At 49.5% G+C, this 23,154-nt stretch overlaps 6 protein-coding genes across 6 annotated transcripts; 3 read left to right on the top strand and 3 right to left on the bottom strand.

The window, feature by feature from the left end:
* Positions 1–14: 14 nt before the first annotated feature.
* BDV38DRAFT_198 (major facilitator superfamily domain-containing protein) lies at positions 15–2,590 on the bottom strand. Its single transcript, XM_032052396.1, has 3 exons — positions 1,420–2,590; positions 1,203–1,356; positions 15–1,128 (listed from the first exon to the last, which is right to left on the bottom strand). Exons 1-3 carry the CDS (start codon positions 1,924–1,926, stop codon positions 170–172), a joined length of 1,620 nt encoding a protein of 539 aa, XP_031919595.1. The 5' UTR covers positions 1,927–2,590; the 3' UTR covers positions 15–169.
* Positions 2,591–3,513: 923 nt separating this feature from the next.
* Positions 3,514–8,089, top strand: BDV38DRAFT_231593 (NACHT and TPR domain protein). Its single transcript, XM_032052947.1, has 2 exons — positions 3,514–4,170; positions 4,225–8,089. The coding sequence occupies exons 1-2, from the start codon at positions 3,718–3,720 to the stop codon at positions 8,080–8,082; spliced, it is 4,311 nt and encodes a 1,436-aa protein (XP_031919594.1). The 5' UTR covers positions 3,514–3,717; the 3' UTR covers positions 8,083–8,089.
* Positions 8,090–10,807: 2,718 nt separating this feature from the next.
* BDV38DRAFT_276615 (aspartic peptidase domain-containing protein) lies at positions 10,808–12,358 on the bottom strand (the record flags this gene model as incomplete). Its single annotated transcript, XM_032058253.1, has 4 exons — positions 10,808–11,133; positions 11,238–11,412; positions 11,505–11,951; positions 12,014–12,358. The coding sequence occupies 4 exons, from the start codon at positions 12,356–12,358 to the stop codon at positions 10,808–10,810; spliced, it is 1,293 nt and encodes a 430-aa protein (XP_031919593.1).
* A 3,910-nt stretch (positions 12,359–16,268) lies between these two features.
* BDV38DRAFT_166 (putative dynamin GTPase) lies at positions 16,269–18,853 on the bottom strand. The gene is made up of 2 exons (XM_032051871.1): positions 16,801–18,853; positions 16,269–16,744 (listed from the first exon to the last, which is right to left on the bottom strand). The coding sequence occupies exons 1-2, from the start codon at positions 18,697–18,699 to the stop codon at positions 16,358–16,360; spliced, it is 2,286 nt and encodes a 761-aa protein (XP_031919592.1). The 5' UTR covers positions 18,700–18,853; the 3' UTR covers positions 16,269–16,357.
* A 132-nt stretch (positions 18,854–18,985) lies between these two features.
* BDV38DRAFT_231586 (uncharacterized protein) lies at positions 18,986–19,666 on the top strand. Its single transcript, XM_032052946.1, has one exon. The coding sequence runs from the start codon at positions 19,235–19,237 to the stop codon at positions 19,487–19,489; it is 255 nt and encodes an 84-aa protein (XP_031919591.1). The 5' UTR covers positions 18,986–19,234; the 3' UTR covers positions 19,490–19,666.
* An 817-nt stretch (positions 19,667–20,483) lies between these two features.
* BDV38DRAFT_276613 (glycoside hydrolase family 131 protein) lies at positions 20,484–21,731 on the top strand (the record flags this gene model as incomplete). Its single annotated transcript, XM_032058252.1, has 3 exons — positions 20,484–20,592; positions 20,640–20,773; positions 20,829–21,731. 3 exons carry the CDS (start codon positions 20,484–20,486, stop codon positions 21,729–21,731), a joined length of 1,146 nt encoding a protein of 381 aa, XP_031919590.1.
* Positions 21,732–23,154: the final 1,423 nt, after the last annotated feature.

The following is a 23,154-nucleotide window of genomic DNA, read 5'->3' as shown; positions in this document are numbered from 1 at the left end:
TAGAGCCAAGGAGGCTTACTCCGTAAGAAAAGTTCAATAGACATAGAGTACATAGAGCATTCCGTCATTCAATCGTTCGTGACAAGTCATATATACAGGTTTCAAAATCAAAGCCCCTTCCGCGATTTCACTCATACTGCATATGTATTTGTATCTGCGTATTTCCCCATTACGGCTCAGCACTAATCTGGCTCACCCGTCGCCCTTTGTTCTGCACTCGATCGGCCGCCAGCGTGGCAGCGAACTTGCTATTTGCTCGAATTTGCGGTCCCTTCCAATAAAAGATATAGATGGGAATGACCACGAGACAGGAAAGACAAGCCAAAATGGTGCTTGCATATTGAACATGCCACTCGTCGCCAATATTGCTGTACATGGGCGTCGCGTACATGGCGGAGATACCAGCGAGAAGATCACGAGCGAAAGCATTACCCCCCGTCGCGGAAGCCGAGTAGACGCCATAGGAAGCGACCATGTAATCAACGGAGGAGAGGTAAATCGCGTAGTTGGCAATCCCGACGCATGCGGAGAAGATCATCGACGCGATCCAATGGACATTGCGCGAGTCACCTGCAGCAAAGGTGGTCCAAGCAAAACCGAACAATCCGATGGGCTCCAATGGCGCCAGGAAGAGCAGCCACTTGAGGCGACGCTCGGGTGGGATCGCCGCATCCCCGTGCCGGACACGCAGCTTCTCATCCCGCATGAACCAGGGAAAGTAGCTGAAGTAGGCAATGAAGTAGGCCGCGTTGATGGGAATCACCGCCCACGCTTGCCCAAGCGTCCCAAAGCCCCATCCCTGCTCGTACACGATGGCAAAGCTTTCGAGGAAGGTGAAGATCAGAGCATCAGAGAAACCAGACAGCAGGGACAAGCACAGGACAATGGGCTCGCGCAATAGCATGTGAAATGGTCGCATCCAGATCTTGCCAGCTTCTTTGAAGGAGATGCGAGGCACTTTCAGCTCGTTTGGTCCGTAGATATTCGGGTCTTCCCCTGACGTCCGGCGGCGCTTCGCCTCCTTATCCATGATGATGGTGGACCGACTCTCGGGCATGAAAAAGATGATGGCCTGGGTTACTGCTCCAAAGATGAGCTGGATCCAGAAGAACCATTGCCAGTCAAGGACTGAATAAATGTCCACCACATGGGTTAGCCAGCAGCTCGCATCCAACGGCGGAGAAAAAAGAACGGTTGCTTACAGCGCGCAATTGGCCCACCGATCACACCACCGATACTGGTACCAATACAAGAGGATAAGACGATAAAGGCAAGCGGGAACTGCTGTGTCTCGGACTCGTAGATATCGGCAATCAGACCGAGAGTGACACTGCCACCCGCCGTCGAAATACCACCCTATGGGATGTTAGTTTGCCTAGTTCTCGAACGCTCGCTTGCCACGGGGGGAGAGGAACGAACCAATGCACGAGCGACCACCATCGAGCCCCAGTTGGGGGCAAGGGCTGCTGGAAGTTGCCAGATGTTGATCAGGAACATGGAGAGCTGGAGAATGGGCCAACGACCGAATTCCTCCGACCAAGGCGCCCACAGCTCGCACCCGATCGAATAGGTCACCAGATAGGCCATTTGGCCCGTCCGAGCGTGTTGCTCGCTAATATTGAACGCCTCGGAGAGAGGCTTGACGGCAGCTGGGTAGACGGAGGTGTTGAAGTTCATCGAAACTTGCACGAACGCGACTGCGGCGAGATAAGTCCATTTCTTCCATCGTGGCCATGAGTAGCCCAGGATCTCGTAGCAATCGCTTTCCTTCAGCTCCCGCTTGCCATCCGAGCGCTCGCTTTGCTTTTCTGCGAGCTCATCGGCAATGTCCACGGGCGCATTCAATTCAGAGTCGGTGCCATTGCCAGAAGACGGGCTGTTTTCAGCGTGCACGGCGCGCGTTTCTTGTTGGTCTGGAAAATACATCCGGGCATGTGCAGGAATGGAGCTGAGAAGTCGAATGGAACAAGAAAGACTTGGTGAACCCTCCCCAGGGTCTTTTTATTCCTACGGCCGTCGGCTGAATCGACCAGAGAGCACCGACATTCCGACAGACGATCGATGACGTTGATGATGTGGATGATCTCTATCCTGAACACAGTAATTGTCTCCATCACTGGTTCGACTGATTTTTACATCGTCGTGCCTGCATTCGTGATATCACAGAACCGGTTCCTTGAGGGCTGCTGTCTTATATCATTGGCTTCCGAATTCTCCCGACTCCACCGGTTTGCTCCACACGCACATTGTCCAAACCCGATGACGTCACGGTCTCGATTTTTTCTACGGTCGAGATCAGTAAATGAGGAAAGGAAATCTCTGGTGAGGCTTGTGAAAGCCGAGGCAAAAGTAACAGTCAAGGTGGCCTGATTCCTGTGCATAAATTGCAGTTTTCTCAAGACCGACGTGGTTGCGATAGGGCTAGAAGCCGCCAGCCTGTTCATACGACGGAGTACTGTCTATATACATATATATGTCAGTACTGGGGACATCCGACCATGGCACGTAGCGATTAATCCCGTATAATTTCGAAGTCGAGGTATTGAGGTGCTTCCTAATTCATGGACACCGAATTTGCGCCCCTCGACCGTACTACGTTGCACCGTTCTAATAGAACACACCCGTCAAGCCTATTGATGTGAAGCCATGACTTGCTGCTTGGTGAGAAATCGTAGATTTGATCAATCCTAGTCAGCATATAAAATGGCTCCCATGATGATGGTTCATGCCTGGCTGAATCTCGCCTGTCGTGTGCTGTGTTGATGCCATGGAGTTGCTTATCACCTCGGATGGTTCATCAACATCGGTCCTTCCTGCCGGGAGAGAACCAACAATGTGAAGGGGTCGTGGGGAAGAACCATACTATAGGAGAACATGTGGAATCAGATTCGCTTTAGGACTTCGAGATGCCGATATATGGTCCTTCGTTCTGGCGTGTTAGGGCTTTTTCCAATCTCGGTAATGAGCGGGTATCAGATTGCGGAGCGACAAGAGAGTGAATTCAAGTTATGAATATCACTATGTACATAGTATTTCAGGCGCTCACTGTCCTTTTTGACTTTTGATAAGACAGGAACGATCGGCTCGATGGGTTTCTGCTAAAACCTTGAATCTCATAGGGATACCCACCAACAAATCTTGACTCTACCGTCGAGCCAGGAGCTAAATCCGAATTCATTTCCGCTTTCCAACCCAATCATTCGTGAAGGTTCGCATCTTGTCCCCTTCGGGGCAAGGGTGGTCCTGAGGAATTTCCTACTTGGTAGTTAGTCGAGGCGAGCTAGAATCCGGCCCACCACAACCACACCAATAGCATCCCCGATATTCAAGCCCACGGACTAGTTCCTCCCAGCCCGCCAATCTGTTCGGGCCCCGGGAGATTATCACTTTCAGGCCCTCGTAAAGGCGTAAAGGACCCCGCTCTCGCCAGCCGCAGCTGAGGTCCGGTGAGTTTGCATTGGACCGTTGTGGTTTTGGTTCGACACTAATACTACAAGCGATGCTGACAGCCTGACAGGCAGGATCAGATATCCAGCCCGAATCGGACAGGAATAGAAGCCTCATTGCCTGAAGATTGTCAGATGATGGCTGGCCCCATAGTCTAGTGCGTTTCTACTGCGGCGGAGACACCAATCAGGACGATTGCTCGCTTTCTTTGAGGGTTTGGCCCAAAGATGTGCGATTAGTATAAAGCGGGCGATCCCACCATCACTCGGGATGACGCTTTCTCCCGCAGGTATTCTCTCTGGATCATGCATTTTGGTGGGAGCGACCATCCCTTTCCATACACCCGCAGCAAGAATGACGGTTCCGAAGAACCAGATCCCCGCCATCTACGAACGGGCAATCAAGAAGTACCAGGAGATCACCGACGAGCCGTTCGACGTGCAATTCCTGGCAAAGATTCAGAATGTCGAGGATCTAACGAAAGAGATTGACGCAAGGAACAACAGCTTTCGGGAATTTCGCGAGAAGAGGGGCGCGATTTTCGATGTGCTCAACGCCGCAATGATCCCCGTGCAGTTGTTCGGTAATTTGGCCGCGGGCGGTGCCTCCATGGTCTTCCCGCCGAGTAGCCTGGTCTTTGGGGCCGTCACCTACTTGATGGGGGCGGCGAAGGGGGTGTCTGCGTCCTACGATGCGATCCAGGATTTGATGGGAACATTGAAGGTGATTAGGGAATCCATCGGCGATGGCGAGCAATGGTGTCTAAACCCCGTCTAGGACTTCACGATCCGACTGAAGGCCTATAGCCGGGAGTCCATCTCGGATGATCTCAGCAATAAGCTCAGTGATATTCTCGTGACATTGGTCGAGATTCTTGCCCTCTCGACGAAAACCATTCGCCGCGGCCGGCTGCTCAAGTTCACGCGCAATATCCTGCTGGGGAGCAATGATGCGATCCAGGGGGCCATGGGGAAGCTGGACAAGCTAACTAGGGTGGAAGCAGATTTGGTTGGGGCTGAGACGCTGACCGAGTCGAAACGCACGGGTCGTGTGGTGGATGGGATGTCAGCCACGGTCACCTCGACCCATACCACTGTGATTGAAACGGGTATGACAGTCAACCAAGTGAACGTGCGGGTCAATGAGGTGCAGGAGATGCTTGGCACCTTGCTGGTTTCGGTCAAGGAGAACAAGCAGGAAAGTAGCGAGGATCGTGAAAGGGCACTGCAGGAACATGTGAACAAGGTTCTCCGGCCGTCCAAGACGGACTCGGCGCAGGACTGGTATGATAAGATCAACAAGGCCCGTATACCGGGCACCGGAGATTGGGTGAGAGATGAGCGGATCTTCAACGAGTGGTATGACAAGGATCTACCGGTGATGTTTATATCGGGTAATCCTGGAGCGGGAAAGTCATACATCGTGGCGAATATCATCAGCCATCTTCTCGAGTTGCATCCCCCGGGTGTTCAAAACACGTCGCTGACATCGGTGGGGTTTTTCTTCTTCAAGGACGACAACCCAGAGACGAGGTCATTCCACCAGGCCTTGCGGGACCTCGCGTTGCAAATCAGCAAAAACGACCCGGTGTACCTGAAACACCTCGCCACTATTGAAGAGTACGAGACGATTAGCACGCTCGAGAGCGCATGGCGACTGCTCTTTGTCGATTACTTCGTGAAGAATCCCAACGCCGACAGCAATGTCTATATCCTGTTAGATGGCGTCGATGAAGCGTTCGATGAAGAGCGCCGGACCTTCCTTAGTCTGGCCAAAGACCTCTATGGCTCTGCTGCAGAATCACATCTGCAGCTTGCTGTTATTGGTCGACCTCACATAAGTGACCAGCTGCTGGAAGGCCTCGAGGTGGAGGTACCGACAATTCATGTCACGACGCAGAAGAACTCGAGAGATATAAATCAGTACATCCACACCAGCATCAAGAAGTCCGTGGTCCTTCGCAGAGTGTCAGCGAAGTTGCGCCAGGAAATTGTGGAAAAGCTATCGGCGAGAGCGGAGGGCATGTTTCTCTGGGTGAACCTGATGCTCCAAGAACTAGTCAAGAAACGGAACGAGTCCAGTATTCGGAAGGCGTTGGATCAAGCCCCCAAGGGCCTCAAAGAAATGCTCCGCCACGTCCTCGTAAGCTTCTCGACGAGCTCTAATGAGGAGGAGCTGGAATTCCTCAATGAGATATTGCTATGGGTTACGTGTTCGAGGCAGCCCTTGACGCTGGCTGAGATTGAGTTCATCCTCAAGCTCAAGTCACCGGAAGGAGATGGTATGATCTATCCCGAAGGAGCATTGCGGCGCCAGTTTGCCTCCTTCTTCAGCCTGGACCGCGAGGACGGACTCACCACCGCGGAATTGCAGATGATGTCCACGAACAGGAACAATTTCGATGAATCTGACGATGAAGGAACGGAGAGAGATGAGGAGGAGAAGGAGGCCTTTGAGGATGTTGAGAACTTTACGGATTTTGACTCCCACAAAGAGACCACGACGCTCACTTTCTGTCACGCATCCATTGGCGATTTCTTCCGTGATCCGACGGAAGGCAAGGTTTCCGATGAGGACAGCCATGTCCCCGTGGGGGTTGAGTATCTACGTGCGAAGGCCCACGTGCTCAAGACCTTTCTGAGGATCTTTACTGATAAGGAGTTCGCGAAAAAAGCGGACGATAGTGAGCATATGCTCCGTCATGCGGCCGAAAATTGGGTACATCACCTCCTGACAACTCCCGCGTCTGACTGCTCCCTTGACGATAGACGCGATATTGCCAAAATGCTGTTGGTAGCGCTTCGATCCGAAGAAGCGATCACGGGCTGGATAGGCTATCGAGGCTGGGTATCAACGGAGGCAAATATTCGAGCCATCCGACAGTGGTGGGACGATGAGGAAGTTTTGGAGTCACTAACGCCGGATGAACGGGAGTTTATCTCCTCAACCAAGGAGGATCCCATTACAACAATCAAGCCGGTTGCCATGTTGTGCACGAAGCGATATGTCGCAGACAATATGTGGTTGGCTGCTCCGGTGGCTGCGGTGGTATGGAGCTACCAGAGTCTTCTGAAGGGTAAAGAGGTGAACTTCCTGGAAACGTTTAACCCAACGGCGGAAGAAATCATTGCAGCTGCCGAGTTCGGCGATTTTGAAAAGAATGCGCTGTGGTATCGCCGGTGTGCTATCGTCCTGCGCCAATTGGAGTATTTTGACCAGGCGCTGGATTACTTCTCGAAAGCAGTCGAGCTCGATCCGGACATGTGGCTGAGCAAAGCTGGCATGGCCATTGTATATTCCATGAAAGGGGAATGGCAGAAAGCTGTAGACCTGGATGAGGAAATTGTGCAGACCTTATCGGTACAAATTGAAACCAATCCAGACGACTTGGGACTCAAAGCCAGTATGCACACCTGCCTAGAACGCCTTGGCAAGTCCTATCAGCAGCTTGGGGATTTAGAAAAGCGGTTTGAGGCATACCAGAGAGCACAGACGCTAACGCCCTACTGTGACACATGTATTAATGTGCTTCTGGAGCATTATGGTGCCAAACACGATCATGAAGCCACCATAGACCTGCTCCGGAATTTAGCCAACACCCCGGTTCCGGACGAAGATTTTTCGCGGCTGACACAGTCCCTGTGGGACAACTCCGCAGAAGACACGCGTTACTTCGTGCTCGCTGCAGATGCGGCATTGGCCACTGATAGCCTCGATTTTATGGTAGAGTCCTGGCGTACTGCCGCCCGTGCAGCTCGGAAGGCGTCGAAGACGGTGACAGCCGCCCAGCTCGACATGTCCCTGGCACGAATCTACAGTGAATTCCTCCAAGATCAGGCGAAGGCAGTCAAGCGCTGGGAGAAAATCATGAACACATACGCCTCGTCGAAGGACGACACTGTGATTGGCTTCTCGAAGCTGAAGGCCTCCTTCGAATTGGCGAAGCAGTTTCTCTGTGACGCTGTGGAGGCAGGAATCGGAACCCCGCAAGCAGAAGAAGCCGGAGCAAAGCTCGAAAAGCTCGGGAAAGAGATTAAGCTAAACGACGAGTCTGCACTTTGGACTGTCTCCAGTATGCGTGCCATTTGCCTCGGGATCTACTACCGCTTGAGCGGGCGTGAAGCGGAAGCTCGGGCTCTCTTCAAATCATCCATCAAACGGGGAATTGCGATTCTGTCCGATGACGATCCTGAGAACGATGTGTTAGGATTCTTGGACCTCCTGAATGCACTCGTGGCGGCTGGCGATGTCAAAAATGTGACCGCAGCTGCATATCATGAAGTCTTTGGGAAATATCCCGTAGACGGTCCAGAGGGGCCAACCGACAATGCAAGCCCGGACGATGAGGACTCCAACTGGCTGACCTGTGATGGACCCTGTCGGAAAGAATTTCCTACGCTGGACGATTCCTACCAGTGCCCCATCTGTCTCGATACCGCATTCTGTCCAGCCTGTGCCAGTCTGCTTGCGGCGGGGACTATGGGGATCAGGAAATGCAATCCCAAACATGTCAAGGATTTTATATATGTTCCCCCACGACCCAAGGCCGTACCATCGGGAAAGATGCTGGTGGATGGCGAGGAGGTCGACTTTGAGGTTTGGAAGCAGCAGTTGAAGAAGGAATGGGGCATTTAGAATTTTTTTATCCTATCGAGTCTATGAAATCTCTACATTTTTTCGCGTTTGATAAAAGCTTGGAAGATTGCCAAGTGGCCAACCATGAAGTATCTCATCATTTCCATATATATATCTAACACGATATAAAAATGATACATACGACCACAGGGTGTGGAGAACAGGGCTTCCCGTCCGCTCAGCCGTACTTAAGCCACACGCCGGGAGGTTAGTAGTTGGGTGGGTGACCACCAGCGAATCCCTCCTGTTGTATGTTTTTTTCTTTTTTTTATTTTTTATTTATATACATTATTCTGAATCCCCGCCACGCCAAAGAGCCTGGGTGTTCTGCTTGTCTTGCAGATAATGGGCCCCGGAATCTTTGTATGGGATCAGGTAGCTTCCTAGGCTACTGTACGTTATTGAAAAGGCAATGGATGTGGACTCCGCCGTGGCGGCTCGGCACACCTGAGTTACGCACAGAGGGCACGGTATGCTGCCCAGTCATCATACGGGAATTATCCTGAGTCCGTGACAGAGATATGGAGGACAATAAGGTCAATAGGGGAAAACCATATCAAGACTCAGCCGAGCTATCCATCGATTGTTTCTTCAAGGGCTAGCTACCTGAAGATAGCCCTATCTGAATGAAGCCGCGGTGCCTGTCCAAGAATTCTCCTAAGGCTCGCGTCTATGACTTTGTCATTCCCGTTCACCCCTAGCGCTTGCGGCTTGTCGTGAATTCTGTCCGCCTCCCCCCTGTTCGCCTGTTGCGCTTTTTAAGCGCCTCCTTTGGCTCCGGTGTAAAGTCCTCTGCCGGTTTACCCTGAGAAGCCCGCGCCATCTATTCATTGCTGTCGGTTGGCCCTAGCCATCTAGCAATTATCGTTGAGTTGTATGACCTTCCTCCTCTATGAGGTCTTCGAACGCTCCACGCTTAGCCAAAACTTCCGATCCGTCCGGATTGATTGGAATTGCCATCGCTGTGGCCATAAGATAGGCAGAGAAGAAGTAAATGACTCGCATTGTGACTTTAAAATGGCTCGAAGAATCGCGTGTTGGACAATAGAGAATTCTTGCTTCGCGTCGCTCTTCTGTGCAATAAGAAAATATGTACAAACTGCAGCGAAGGGTTATGCCCACTTCCTTATATAGTCATGATTTACCTAGTTATTATACGATTCTAGTTTTTTAGTTAGCTAGTTCACAGAATTATATTTGACTACAGCCAGCCAAGGCAGCCCTCTTCTAATACCTTGCTCTTTGAATACAGAGCTAGATGCAGATCACCTTCTAGGCGGGGTTTTGCTCTATGGACTGGCTGCTGACACCTCGAATAGGTCAGAGTGGTGTACTTGCCCGGAGCTGAGATTTCTAGGACTGGTGTTTAGTTATCGCCTAGGCGAGTATCAGTGTCTGAATCACCATCGCTATCATCATCATCGACTATACCGCAACTAGTGGTCAGCATCATCAATAGACTTTAGAGGATGGATGCTGTCAGTGGGGCTTCACGAGATGCTGTAGCGAGCTGGGAAGTAGATGTTAAGCCGAAGCTATTTTACGGAGAGCCAGTTGTACTGTAGTATGTTCGAGAATTCAGTTCAACCGGATCTAACTCTTTTTATTGCACGATACAAAGTCTTAATTAAAACGGTGATAAAGACTGAAATCAGAGAGGGAAGAGGAGGGGCCTCCCATGGAGATTATTACTCTGGTGGAGTGGATACAAATGGGTTAATGAATAATCTGCGTGAATATCCCGCTACGTACGAACCCTAACCCCGCAGGTCTCCCCAGTTGGCTATGAAAACGAATGGGTGATAGCTGGAGCTATTGTTTTCTATCTCCAACTATTCATATTCCGTCACATTGGTCATAGCAGGATTTATCAACAAATAGTAGGCTGTAGAAAGTCCTATTGTTTTATGAACTACTTTTGATCACGAGAATATTCGCCATCGCAGAGATATGAATCGTATACTAAGAATACTACTAAATAGAAATATTTAGAAAATATAAAATTATTTATTTATATATTTCGGTTAGTTTTCTATAATTAATTTACTACGTTATTTAGTATCTTTATTTTATATTATTATTATAGAGTTCTTTTGAATAATAAAATTAATTTTAACTTATTCATACGTTTTTATTTTGTTCACTCCTAGTTTTTGCACTTAGGCACCCTATTCTATCTGTCTACCTTCCTTACAGGTATCTACAGAATCTGCTATACTTCTATTATCCTAGAAGACCCTCCTAAATGGGAAAAGATTACATGCTTCAAGGCCAATCAGTGGGACAATACGCAATATGACCAACATATATGATATGACCTTCCTATAATAGTACGGTACCTCGTCTACATAATACATCCCTGGGTTTAAATACTATTTTAGAGTTTAACTATGAAAAAGTCTTCATCCTTCGGTCTTGTGCTAGCCGCGACTGGTCTCAGTTCAAGATCGATCTGACACTAAAACTACTTTCAGAAAACACTCTTTTAGGTTATTGATGCCATTATGCTTCCTCATAGAAGTTTAAAATATTAAGAGGTTAAAGATCGTATGCCTCACAGTTGATACCTGAACATGAATGCAATCGATACTGCTCTCTGCATGCCAGACTGCCAGTGTAATAGACCGCAGTACTAAGGATGAGGAATTCAATACAACTGGACTGTTTCGCAGAACCGCACCCCCCCCCCACCCCCCTCTCCCTCTTCTTTCCCTTGGAAATGGACCTAATTGAAAGTATTTGGAGCAAGAGCAGTGAATCTTACCTCCAGCGCGCCAAGATCATATGTTGACAGCACATTGTTCAGAAAGGTACCACCAAGAATATAGCCAAGCTGGCCTCCGCCACTTTGGACTCCGACAGGACACATCTGAGTCTCCGAATCTTTTAGAGTCTGCATAATCAAGTCGGCCGGGCTCATGGTGAAGTTCACACCGCCAATGGCAAAGTCCAATTTGGGAGCAGTGGCGTTACAGGGTACTTCATAGAGATTGTCATCTTTGATAAAGGTAGCAGGAGGATTGAAGGAACCGGCAATAGCAGCAGCGAGGTCTATTTCAACCAAAATCGGAAACGTTAGTGGTCACACGACTCGTGGTGCAGTCGATAGCTGTCCGGAGGCTGACAGGTTGGAGAGAGGGAGGGGGGAAACCTACCACTGGGGACCAAAGTGAGAGTGTTACCAGTATCCACAATGGGTTGGAACGAGGGGAAATGGGTGCTATTGGGGTTGGAAGTACGAGTACTTCGGTTTGTAATGGTTACCCCGTCGACGTTGATGGTGTAGTAGTCGTTTCGGTCGATGGCGGGTTTTGTACCGGTTACTTGGGTCTAGCATTCAGAAATAGAGCACGAGTTAGTCGCAGAGATCTTACCCCCTCTTTTCCATGGAGACACACACACGCAAAAGAAAAAGAACTCACACTGAGAATAGCTGTAGATCCAGTCTTTCCGGTAGTGTTCACTGGAGGAATACCACCAAATGCCAAGTATCCATTACTGCCGTTCCGTTCTGGTGCGAAGCTAAAGGTGGGCAGGCTCAATTTCTGCCGAACCATCCTATAAAAGACGGGCTCGTAGTTCATATACATGTCTCCCGAATCCTTGGACGGATCATCCCCAGGCCACTCGCTTGTTACGGACGAAAAAGCTAAGCCAAAGATGCCACTGATTCCACGAACTGGGAAGTATGCTTTAGTAGCACTGGCCACCTGGGCGTTGTGGACGGTGACACCAGCAATGGTAATATCTTCCCAGCCATACGTGCCGATGACGCTTCCTGTGCCGTAGGTGAGGTTAAAATGCACATTCTCAATCCGGCCCCCCGTGTAATTCCCACTGAAATTGGGTGCATTGGGGCAGTGGCTTTTCTGTGGCATATTAGAAATCGCCTCACCCGAGGAAAGAAAGTAAGGCCGGTGGAACTTCTTACATTTGTGGGAGCGCCTTTACTATCGAGGCATTGATAACCTTCCTGGAGGACCCAGGTATCACTTGATCCAGTGTCCAACAGCATGTCGAATTGTTCATCCCCCCAGGTAACTGTGGCGACATACTGCATTGCGTTCCGATTGGTGATACTCGCCGTACCTCCGTTCCACTCACGGCGGCGGAGTCCCTTAGATTGCGAGCTGTGTACCGTCCTCATAGGCACGAAATTGTTGGTTATGACGTCGGGGCTAGGAGCCCGTCTTCTGAGGGACCCGAACTCGGGGACGGTGGCCGCAGAGGCCACAGCTACGCTTAGCAGCAGAGACGCGATCCATGATTTAGTCATGGCGAACTATTGAAGTGATGAAAACTTGAAGTACAAGTCTGACGACGGAAGGGGGGGGAGAGAATGCGTTAGTCCGATCTAGACGTGGGCACGGTACACGCTTTTATAATGATGGATCGATTTTTATATACGATTCGTGTTAACAAAAGAAGTGATCAACAGGAGATGGTTTCCCTCTTCCAAGGCCCTTCTTGGAGTTCGTATCCAAAAGTCAGATCCATCTGGACACCCATAACCGGCTGCACTTAGGAGGGAACAAACTTCTTTTTTTTTTCTTTTAAAAAAAAAACTCAGTTTGGTACCAGAAGGGGAAGAGGTTTACACCAACCAAGCTGAGCTGGTTTCTGGCGTGGCGCTACACTAGAACGGTTTTTATGGATAGACCTGCAGATCATTGGGGCTTAAGGTTAATTTAAGTATCACGGCATGCATTAACTTCAACCCACGAAGCTGAGCGAGATTGGGATGTTCACAACAGTGTGGATTTTCCAAGTAGTTCCGGCTAGTCTCAAGTTTGTTTTTGGTCTCTGTCAACTAAAATTACCGCTACCCTCGATATCTCTTTGACCATTGGCCGCTCCTCGCATTTAATAATCTGCCAACTGGATGAAGCTCACATGGCAAAGATGATCCCTGTATGTCGAAGGCAAGATAGAAGTGATAGTAATTCTTAAGGTCACACCCAATCCACCCCCCCACCTCGCTTTGACCGGAGCTGGTAGGTTTCAGTCTCATCTCAGCCCTAGGGAAAGATTTCCTGGGATTAATGTCTTCGGTCCTGTTCCTCGGTTGACTCTAATCTACTCTGTACATGCTAGCACATCTTGGCGTCCATGAAGCAAAAGTGATAAGCATAGATCGGGTCCAGATTTAACCCGGCAGTTTCAGCAGCACCCGTCGGGAGTTGGTCAGCACTGTAGTTAAACGATCGAAATCTCAGACAAAGAAGAGCTCAATTCACTCGGGAGATTTGTGGTCTGGTAAATTGTATCGTGACTGTTTCGTTTCTCCCCAAGTAGAGTACTGCTACACTGGACAATAAAAAGTAATACGAGTATCTGACTATCCCTCTGTTCATTTCCGAGGCATTACCCAAAAAGTCAGAGTTTTTGTGGCGTTTCGGTGTGTTTTTGTTCTTATGCAAGCGGTAGATTGGAGTTGGAGGTTGAGGGTCAATAATGCTGTCGATCGTTGCCGATCTGAGCTAAGACGCTGAGAGAGATACCCCCGACAAGTTGGCACGGCTTGGGATTGGATGCACTGGAAGGGGGATGGATGGTGATCGTGTCCTAACTTAGCTACTGAGGTGGTGAGCTGAACTCGAGCTTGAAAAAAAAAAAAAAAAAAGGATGAACGGATCTTAGACCTAACTTTAGCTGCCGCCACATCAACAGTTGGTTCCAGGGGCGATGCAGAGGACGTATCTGTTTATCCCGCAAAGACCCAGAATGGTGCGCTCCAAGGTCAGACAAGACGCGTAGGGTCATTTTGGGGGTTTAGGATGTTGGGCTGTAAAAGCAAGGCGCCCGGAGGTTGTCGGCAGAGAATACCAGTAGGGCTATCGGGTGATTTTACCACCCGGGACCGACACAGGCACTCGATTTAATGTTATTTGATAATATTATGAAATCTATCTCAAGAGCAAAGATAATTCTATATCTTCGAAAAATGTTCTCAGAATTTGCTATGCGTACAGTTTGCCTGCAATAGATACAGCCTTGCCGATACAGGGTTTCTCAGAGCTGATCTCGAGGTAGACCAGAAAAGATTATTTTAATGTGTACTTGAAAATATAGTATACAGATCATGATGACTCTCCTTATAGATAGAATTTTATAAGAAGGAAGGCTGTTCTATTCCCACTCTTATCGCTCGAGATTAAGATTTAGTAGCCTTATGTATTACTATAATTATGTGTATTGCTATTTCGGGGGGGTGCTCCACGCCGCCTATTTAGAGAAGTCAGATATGTGCGTGAAAGTTCTTGTGGTTAAAAAAGGAAGGAAGGTAGAAACGCTAGCTTCTGAGAACTGATTAATTTTTATCCAGTAGATAGCATACATAAGAAGAGAAGTGGGTAATAAAGTTCAGGTTTTGGGTGAGATAGATACAGTGCAGTCAGGAGAACAATATTCCTTATATAGGGCTTGTACCGCGATTCTGTCTATCTAGAACTATTATGGACTAGTATGGACTACTTATTAGGCGATTTAACCTTTGCCTGAAGCATGTAAGTGGCAATAGAGATCGTTGAATAATAATAACCAACTAGTTCACATAACTACATCTGACTATAGCCAGTGAAAAAAGTCTTCTTCTATTCGTTTACCTTTTCAAAAGATAGCTAGATGTAGATCATCTTCTGAAGATAATTGCTAAACAAAGGTCTGCACTAGTTATATGGTTAATCTACGGGGGAAGGGGGTTTCTGGTCTATGGAGATCATCGCACACTGGAGGAACCGCCAATTACAGCACTGACAGAGCCTTTACCACACCGGAGTATATGCGATGGCATCGAGTTTGCACAATACCTCGTGCACGAGGCGTGGTCCATCTGTTTCTTTACCGCACCTGATAACAATCAATGTGCCAGACGGAGAGCCTTCCATGTTGAAGTGTCAATCGGCTGCATGGTGAAAGAAACCAAATCTGATGGGTTCTTCATGGCCTCGTCGTCTCCACTCTTAGAAAATGCCCGCCAGAGCCCAATCATTTCGCATTTCACATATCATCTCAACCGCATTCCACCAAAAGAAGATGGAGTTGGAACAATGTGGGGGAACCATTACCTGAATTATCGTAACTATTTTTGGGCCAGTGCAGAGGATCTGGTAGATCAATTGGACTATTATCAAACTGGATATTAGGAACTGGAGTGATATTTCTAGGGAATAAGTGCAGTCGGCACTGGCATAGCTTCTGGTAGCATGTTTGTTAGATTCTTTGTTGGCTGTGGTCTAGCCATTGCACCTTAGGAATATTACTGAGAGATATCCAATTATGAATGGCTCGGTACTTTGCTAATTGTAATTGGCTGACCAAATTCTGCTTGAATCCTAAAAAAGTTCCAAATGACTATCCCACGATTGGACCATAGTACGCTCCTGACGAGGATTTGAGATTGTTTATTCCCTAGACACCTGTACACAAAGCTTCGTTCAAATGTGATTGGCTGAAGAAAATTACTCTCACATCGCATACTCAAAGCCTCTGGTTATTTAGCGAAGGAAGCCTCTCATCAGGAAACCTTGTCAAGGGCGAACCTCAAGCCTCTCGCATAGTCCCCAAGCCGCAGTTCCTGATAGCAAGCTATTAGCCATACCGCGAAACAACAGAATGCGGTGAGCTGGGGGTGGATGCAATGTCATATATACTGACTAACCTCGGGAGAATATTCACCAAAGCGACGAAGGATACAGATGTGTTGATACTGGTGCAACATTCCGTCTGAATCCGGGCCATGGGAGAAGATGGTTCTTGCCATGGACAACAACGATTAGAAACATGCTCTGTCCATGTGGTTAGGTACTTAATTCGTCCTACCGATGAAATCCCTCTGTGGTTGGCGCTTTTATGGGATTATGTTTGGCAGTGGTATCCTTCAAACCAGACATGCTAGAACTACCGAACGGTTGGCTGAAGCTGGAATTCCCAAATAGACCCCGTCCTGGTTCTACCGAGGGTTTAACCGCATCTGCTTTGGAGAAGAGCGATGAGCCGAATAATCCCTCCGAGGAGCTGGGAGTCTTCGCTATAGGGAAACTACCCCTGGGAAGGCCGAATGGGTTTTCCTGGTTGGTATTTTTAGCAGGGGAGTGATTGCCAGAGCTAGAGCTTCCGCTGAGCGTAAAACCAGTACCGAGGGAGGAGGGTGGTCCGAATGCTGAGCCTAGATGACGTGTTGAAGAAGCCGTACTGTTTCTATTGTTGTTGTCGCCTGACACCACGGGTGGAGAAGGACTGGCCGTTGCAGGAACCAAGTGTGCTGCTCGATAGGTTAGCGCAGACTATCGTATGGCATGGGTCTGGGATATCTACGTTTGGACTGCGGTTCGCTCTTCTTGCGTAGCGCAATTGAATTGAGGTTTTCGAACACAGACGGCTGTTTTGAGGCTGATTTCCCAAATATAGGCGGTCGCTGTAATGCGGAGCTTTCGGTGCTGAAGATGTTGAAAGTGTCCAGCCCTGCCTGTAATCTCTTTAGCTCTTGATCCAGTCGTTGTCGGTCCTGCTGAACATGGGATGACTCTGCGGCAAGCTCGCGAATCTGCTGGTCGTCCATGTTATTGACAGTTTGGCTGGTGAAGATGTGCTCCACTGGACTGAGAAGGCAATTCTCGATGGCAAGGGTTGCAACGTTGTCTACGAAGGTGACAATACTCGTCTGTTCAAAGGTGGTTGGTTAGCATAGCTCTTCAGATGTTTATGTGTCGAACCCACATCATAGTATGCCTGCATCTGGTCGATGATCTCGGCTGCGGCGAATTGATCGCTGGACGATTGAAGCTCGGACGCAGCCCTCTCTAGATCATTGACATTGAATGACTCCGAACCATTTTTGGGTGCCAATAATGGATGAGAAAGGCTCAGACCCTTCCTCAACGTCTCAATCTGACGGGCCGTTCGGGCGGATTGAATTTTAGATAGAAAGCTTTTTCCAACGGGCAACGGATGTCCGCGCTTGATATAGGCCGTGAGCTCTCCCAACTTGCTTAGCAAACCATCCTTCATTCGCTCCAGCTGGGGTGCAAGAACCGTGCCCACCAGGAGTGTGTATGTCGTTTCATCCGTGAGGTGCCGGATGAGGAGGCAAACAAAGTACTTCACGGACTCCCAGGTATTCAGTAAGTGTACGCGAGCGATGTCCTCCCACGGTTTAGATTGGTCCCGGAATAGGCTGCCTACCAGTAACTGGTTTGCACTGCCTGGAAGCTCGATGCCACGGTTCTTCCGGGCCTGGTCGCCTATTTCCTTCTCCAGCGCTTCCCGGGTGATGTATTCTGGCGACCAGTCTGCCATGTACATTTTTTGCTTCTCCTGTTCTAAGTCATATCTCGGGTCCAATAATCCCCTCACAACCCGACGAGAGCCACGAACGTTCATGGCGTCGGCAAAGCATTCATTCAACTCACGGATAACGGCTCGGAGCCGGCGGAAGTCCTGAGAATCCTGCGCATCATCGCCGAATTCACCAAAGAATTCATCTGCATACATTCCATTCAGGGCCTGACAGGTAATGCGTTCAAAGCTGCTGCTGATCCCTAAGAGAAAGCCACGTTGCTGCTGCAGCGTCGACCGTGCAGGTCCCAGCTTCGCCATTCGCTTCTGCCGGTCGGCAATCTTCTCTTGGATATCAGCAACCAGACTGGGAAGATTGCGACGAACGTGTTGCAATAAAACACTGCTGAGCCGGCGTCGAAGACTCTCGACTCCCACGCAATCGCGCGAAAGTGATGCCCACCGGCCCTGCTCGAAGAAAGCCCGTTCCCTCTCATCTCGCGAATCGTCGGAGATGTTCCATGTTTTGAAGGACCGGTTCCGCAACGCATGCCATCCGAGTCGCAGGGCTATTTTCTCATTTCGCAGAAAGCGCAGGTAATTACTTTCCTCTTCGGAGTCAGCTTCCAGAATGTCCGGCTGCGTGATAATACCCAGCGTCCGCTCGCGTTTGCTGTCAAATCGCTCTGCCATGTCCAGTACTTTCTGCAAATGATAGTCCGTTTTCGCACTGATCACTGCCAGGATGATGGTGCGCGTGTTTTTCATGTATTTCTCCGTCAAGGCTTCGACTATCTGGATCCCCTTTGGCCCCTGATCACGACTCGTGGCAAGATACAGCCCCGGCAGGTCAACCAGAGTCAATTCCGGTTTATCAGGACCCGAGATCGCGACCTTCAACACGTCATCGCTAAACCCAGAGTTGACCGCGTCTTCCTCGTTGATGCCCATACATTCCTTCGCTGCTTTAATGAGTTCCGGGAGGTCCTCGTAGCTGGAGAATGCCTGGGGTGCGAAGTTCCGCAGTTTTTGGCGGTCTGCTTCGTTGGTTCTCGACTCGCCCGGTTCGATCGAGACCTGGATCTTTGGCTGTGGGCTGCGACGAAGAATCACCTCGGTCGCAAACCGCGTGCAGACGCTACTCTTGGCTGGGAAGCGGACGCGCGAGATCGCCTCGAGCACCGAACTCTTCCCACTGGACTGGTTACCACAAACAATCAATTGCGGGAGTTCGACGAGACCGCCGACTCCGATGGTGCGGAGCTCGTCGATTTTGTCCAGCAGTTTGGATTGCTGCGACTGCAGTTGATGCATTGCTTGGTCTTCAAGCGACGGAGACATGGTGGTGATGGTAAAACGTCTGTAACTGCGATCGCTTCAGAAACACCCCAAGAGGCAGCAAGAGAGGAAGAGGAGAAGCACCGTCTTATAAGTACAAGATCCAGTGAGGGGGCTGGACATCCCTGGTGCGGCGCAGTTACCATGCATTAGCGGCCGGTATTTATAGTATCGTCTCATCCAACAGCGCTTCAGATGCCTTCTGTAAAGACCATTCGGCCTAGGGAGGTGATTCAAATTGCAAATCAAACTCCACCTCCGACTAGCGAAGCAACAATAAACCCCGTTCTGGGGCTGTTGGGTGACTGTGACTCCACGGTAGGTGAGGATGTCGTCGGCCCGGCGGTTAACATAAATATATCTACCGGTTGGGTCGCCGATCTCCGACGCCCATGCCGCCGGTAGTCAGTACGCTCACAATTCTTTTGGCAGGGACAGAGATTCAGTATCATGTTCTTGTAGACAAGGATAACTCCTTCTCGTCGGCCTTTGCTACCCGAAGACTGTACTAGTGGGATCCATCACGCCTCCCCTTTCTATGTTCGAGTCGCTTCCCGACATCGCCTCGACCGGCGCCAAGGCTGTGACTGGCGAACTGGAATTCCAGGTTCTCACCAGCCACTTCACTCACTTGAAAGACTTTCAGGACACTGACTCGCTTACTACTCCTTGTTGCATCGAGGGCGTCGACTGGTATCTTAGTGACGCGGCTTTATCGTGTGACATGAAGGGTTACAGCACTGTGAAAAAGCGCCGCAATGACATACAGCGCGCGCGGTATACCCTGGGCTAGGATAACCTGCTGAAAGCTGCTAATTAGAAATAGAGGGGCCTGAATGAAGGAGAAAGGTCATATGTACCAAGTTTTACCATCGGTGGGCGTATGTATTTCTGAAGTTGTTGCGCTTTTTGTGTGATGTCGCTGTGACATTGAAGGCGTTGGCAAGTGCATTTGGTAGTATGGATGACGAAGATACCATCGAGCAATATTCTCGGCTTATTTGCCACCAAATGGCTCCTCGGGCCTTTGTCATGACCTTTGAGATTTTTGTATCATTCAAGTTGTCCGTTCACTGGGAGGTGCGAATGATGTTTCGAACTGTCTGACGATGAGGATTGCGGCGATGGAGCTTAGAGAAAATTCAAAATATAAATAAATACATAAACAAATAAATAGAAATAAAAGTAAAAAATAAGAAATTAAATGAACAAAGGAAGTGAGAAACAAAAAATATGTATAAATTGATTTTTGAAAACCCTTTAGGGCTCTTTAATTGCGGTAGAAAATCCATTGGTTCACCGGACTTAGGGCTCCTCTCCCTGTGCTGGATGACAAGAAAGCCTAAGCGGTAGGCAGGTTTCAAATAGACAGGATTTATATGGAACAAATAGTCTACTAAGGTATTGCAGTAAGGTCGAATAGTCAACCTGGACAGACGGTTATTCCACCAATGAAACTAGTTCGCATTGACCAAGGGTTAAATTCCACACCATTCATAGATGGTCAGACAACCATTAGATGCTGTTGTTTCAAGTATAGCTCGCAAGCAAGCCGGATCAATCGAGCGCTTAATTTCCGCGGTTAGACTATCTTATCAAGCTTCTTCATGAAGAACCGAATTGATAATCAATATGGAACAAGCTTCACCCTCCCTTGTTTCAGTATCATCTTGACCGGACCCACTCCCTACTCTTAAAGATGCCAATGTCCACAATCACAAGTTCTCCCCAACTGTGCCGGTCGCATTGTCAAGTTATTTTCATTCATTTTATTTCTATTTCTCACTATGCAGTCACTCATTACTCTTCTCGCTCTTCCTGCTTCCACGCTGGCTGGATCCGTGCTGTGGAGCGGTATTTCCGATTCTTCGCTCACCGTGGACGACATTGACAAATGTACAGAACCCTCCATCTTGGTACCAGTACGTTATTGACAGCTCTAGGGTCCTGGTCGAACCAGGTCGGTGCGTGGCAATGGTACATTCACGGCTCTGGTGAAACGTCCGAGTATTTGGGCATCTCCTCCGAATTCAAGAACCCAGCGGCTGCCGACGCCCAGGGATTGCGAATCACTATTGTGTGTGATGCCAGGTGTAACCCTTTGTCTTACTTCACCTAACCATGGTCTATAGGATGGAACTTCTTTCTGGAATGGGCAGACCATGGAGCGCTCCGAGCTCATTCCGCAGACCAAGGCTAATCTGGGCTCGGGTCACCTGTATTATCATTTTTCTCTCTCCACCAAGGAGGTTAACCCCCCCAATCCCTCGTTCGAGCACCAGATTGCATTCTTCGAAAGCCACTTCACGGAGCTGAAGTATGGCGCATCGGGCGCTTCCGACAACACCTTGAGCTGGAACGCGGACGGCAAATCGCATTGGTCGGTCCAGCTGGAGGCAGGTACGTGGTACAACTTCGCCTACGACATTGACTTCGACTCCAACAAAGTTGGCCTGTGGGCATCCAATGGTTCCGAGCCCTTGACTCAGGTTGTCGCACCGGTTAGCGCCTCGACATCCTCCAACTCCGCTGACTGGCACGTCGGCCAGCTGCGTCTGCCAGGCAGTGAATCCGATGACGCGGCGGAAGACTGGTTCTGGTCCGGCGTCTACGTGGAGGAGGGCCCGATTACTACAGAGATTGGCTCCGGAAGCTCCGGAAGCTCCTCCGGCTCTTCAAGCGCCACTAGCTCTTCCAGTGCCGCCACCTCTGCAACTGCTTCTGCTCCTTCAACCGTGCAGTCTGCTGCCCCTACGGAGAGCACAACCGCTACTGCGACCAGTGCGGGCCCGACGACGGCTGCCACACAAAGTCCTGTTTCGACTGCCGTGTCCTCCAGCATGGTCGCCTCCCCATCGACTGCGGCTCCTACCAAGAGCACTGAGGTGGCTACGCCCACTTCCTCCTCCGCGGCTGCCTTTGCCAGCCCTGCTTCTGCCGCGGAGTTCTTGACTGATATCCGAGCTCTTCTGAAGGTCCTCCTGTCCCGCTCAGGATCGGGGAGCGTGCATGCGCGCGACTTCGCCCGCCGTTGATAAGTTTGTACAAATGTAGCCGGCCGCTTTGAATACATTCCTGAATATATTGTGACAGTAGAGTAGATGGGCATCAGGCACAGTTTACACATACTATAGCACGCTACTACCACTGTGTTTATAGATACCGCAAAAGTGGTCATCATACGAGATCATCCATCTTCCCGTTATGTAGAACCCCCCGTGGGTCAAATTGATACAGGTCCGCTGCGTATATTGCAGGAACAGCTCTGAACTTGAATAGCCTATCACCAGCTGAACTAGCCAGCGAGCCTGCCTACCGAACGACTATGCATCCTGCGTTGCATCAATCGTAGGCGTACTCCCCCCCTACCAATGTCCGCCGTTCGATCTTCAGCATCACAAAGATAGCCCACCCCCGCCTTTCCCCACCCGCCCGCGTAAGCATGGCATCCCAAATCACATTAGGATGTCACTTCTGCATAGCAACGGATGTGACGAGGGCTGTGAATCTGCTCTTTGGAAACCCTGGCGGTGGTGTGGTTCTTTACGGGGCCTCTCCGGTTCATAATCCTGAGCCATGTCTTGCCGAATCCGAGGAGGGAGTGGTGGCTGTAGTTATCCGTGGGTGACGGACCAGGAGGCGTTGTAGCAGCATTCGCCTTTTAGGATGAGGTATTTGGAGCTGTTACATGAGATTGAGGGCTTTATGTAAAAGGGTAGGAGGCCTTAATAGCATAAAGGATTGAGTATCCTGCCATAACAGGCGAACAGATCACAGTCGATGATATTTTATCCATTGACCTAGTTCCCTATATAGTTTATTACAGTCCATCGAAATGATACATACGACCATAGGGTGTGGAGAACAGGGCTTCCCGTCCGCTCAGCCGTACTTAAGCCACACGCCGGGAGGTTAGTAGTTGGGTGGGTGACCACCAGCGAATCCCTCCTGTTGTATGTTTTTTCTTTTTTGCATTTGTTGGCTTTGACTTGATCGTTGCTGTTTTGCCGCTCCATCTTTGTGGTTTTCATATTCTTTCATATTCATGATGACCCGACGTCTAAGCACATTCCTGACCCCGATAAGCGCCTTTCGGAGCATTTGCAAACTATGAACAGCTGGAATTTCCTTCTGTAGGATTAGGAAAGCTCTTTACATAAACTTTACATGTCAATCTTTGTCTTGTTTCAAAATTAGCGCATGTTACTGCTGATGTCTGTTCTCTTCTGCTTCCAGCCAGATATGGTCGTTCCCTGACCATAGTGACGGCGAGGCAACATAGATTCCGCACAACTTCTTCCACAGAGATTCCAATCAGCACACGCCGTAATACATGTCGTTTTCGCGAATCTGCCGCTCAGTTATGGCATTACTTGTACTTCTATTGCTTGTTTCTTTCTACATCGCACGAATGTCACCTACCCTGTATTCCCTAAGTCGGTCCTGGCCCGGTCACGT

Source organism: Aspergillus pseudotamarii, assembly GCF_009193445.1.
Source record: "Aspergillus pseudotamarii strain CBS 117625 unplaced genomic scaffold BDV38scaffold_1, whole genome shotgun sequence".
In the NCBI taxonomy this organism is placed as follows: domain Eukaryota; kingdom Fungi; phylum Ascomycota; class Eurotiomycetes; order Eurotiales; family Aspergillaceae; genus Aspergillus; species Aspergillus pseudotamarii.
The sequence above is the reverse complement of the archived record's forward strand: the minus strand, read 5'-3'. Positions and strand labels throughout refer to the sequence as shown.

Coding starts and splice junctions, on each gene's coding strand:
- BDV38DRAFT_231586 (XM_032052946.1), top strand. CDS start 19,235: ATGTTCGAGTCGCTTCCCGACATCGCCTCGACCGGCGCCAAGGCTGTG.
- BDV38DRAFT_231593 (XM_032052947.1), top strand. CDS start 3,718: ATGACGCTTTCTCCCGCAGGTATTCTCTCTGGATCATGCATTTTGGTG. Junction 4,171..4,224: donor ATTTGATGGGAACATTGAAG/GTGATTAGGGAA, acceptor AACCCCGTCTAG/GACTTCACGATCCGACTGAA.
- BDV38DRAFT_166 (XM_032051871.1), bottom strand. CDS start 18,699: ATGTCTCCGTCGCTTGAAGACCAAGCAATGCATCAACTGCAGTCGCAG. Junction 16,745..16,800: donor AGATGCAGGCATACTATGAT/GTGGGTTCGACA, acceptor ACCTTTGAACAG/ACGAGTATTGTCACCTTCGT.
- BDV38DRAFT_198 (XM_032052396.1), bottom strand. CDS start 1,926: ATGTATTTTCCAGACCAACAAGAAACGCGCGCCGTGCACGCTGAAAAC. Junction 1,357..1,419: donor TGGTGGTCGCTCGTGCATTG/GTTCGTTCCTCT, acceptor AACATCCCATAG/GGTGGTATTTCGACGGCGGG. Junction 1,129..1,202: donor CGGTGGGCCAATTGCGCGCT/GTAAGCAACCGT, acceptor ACATTTATTCAG/TCCTTGACTGGCAATGGTTC.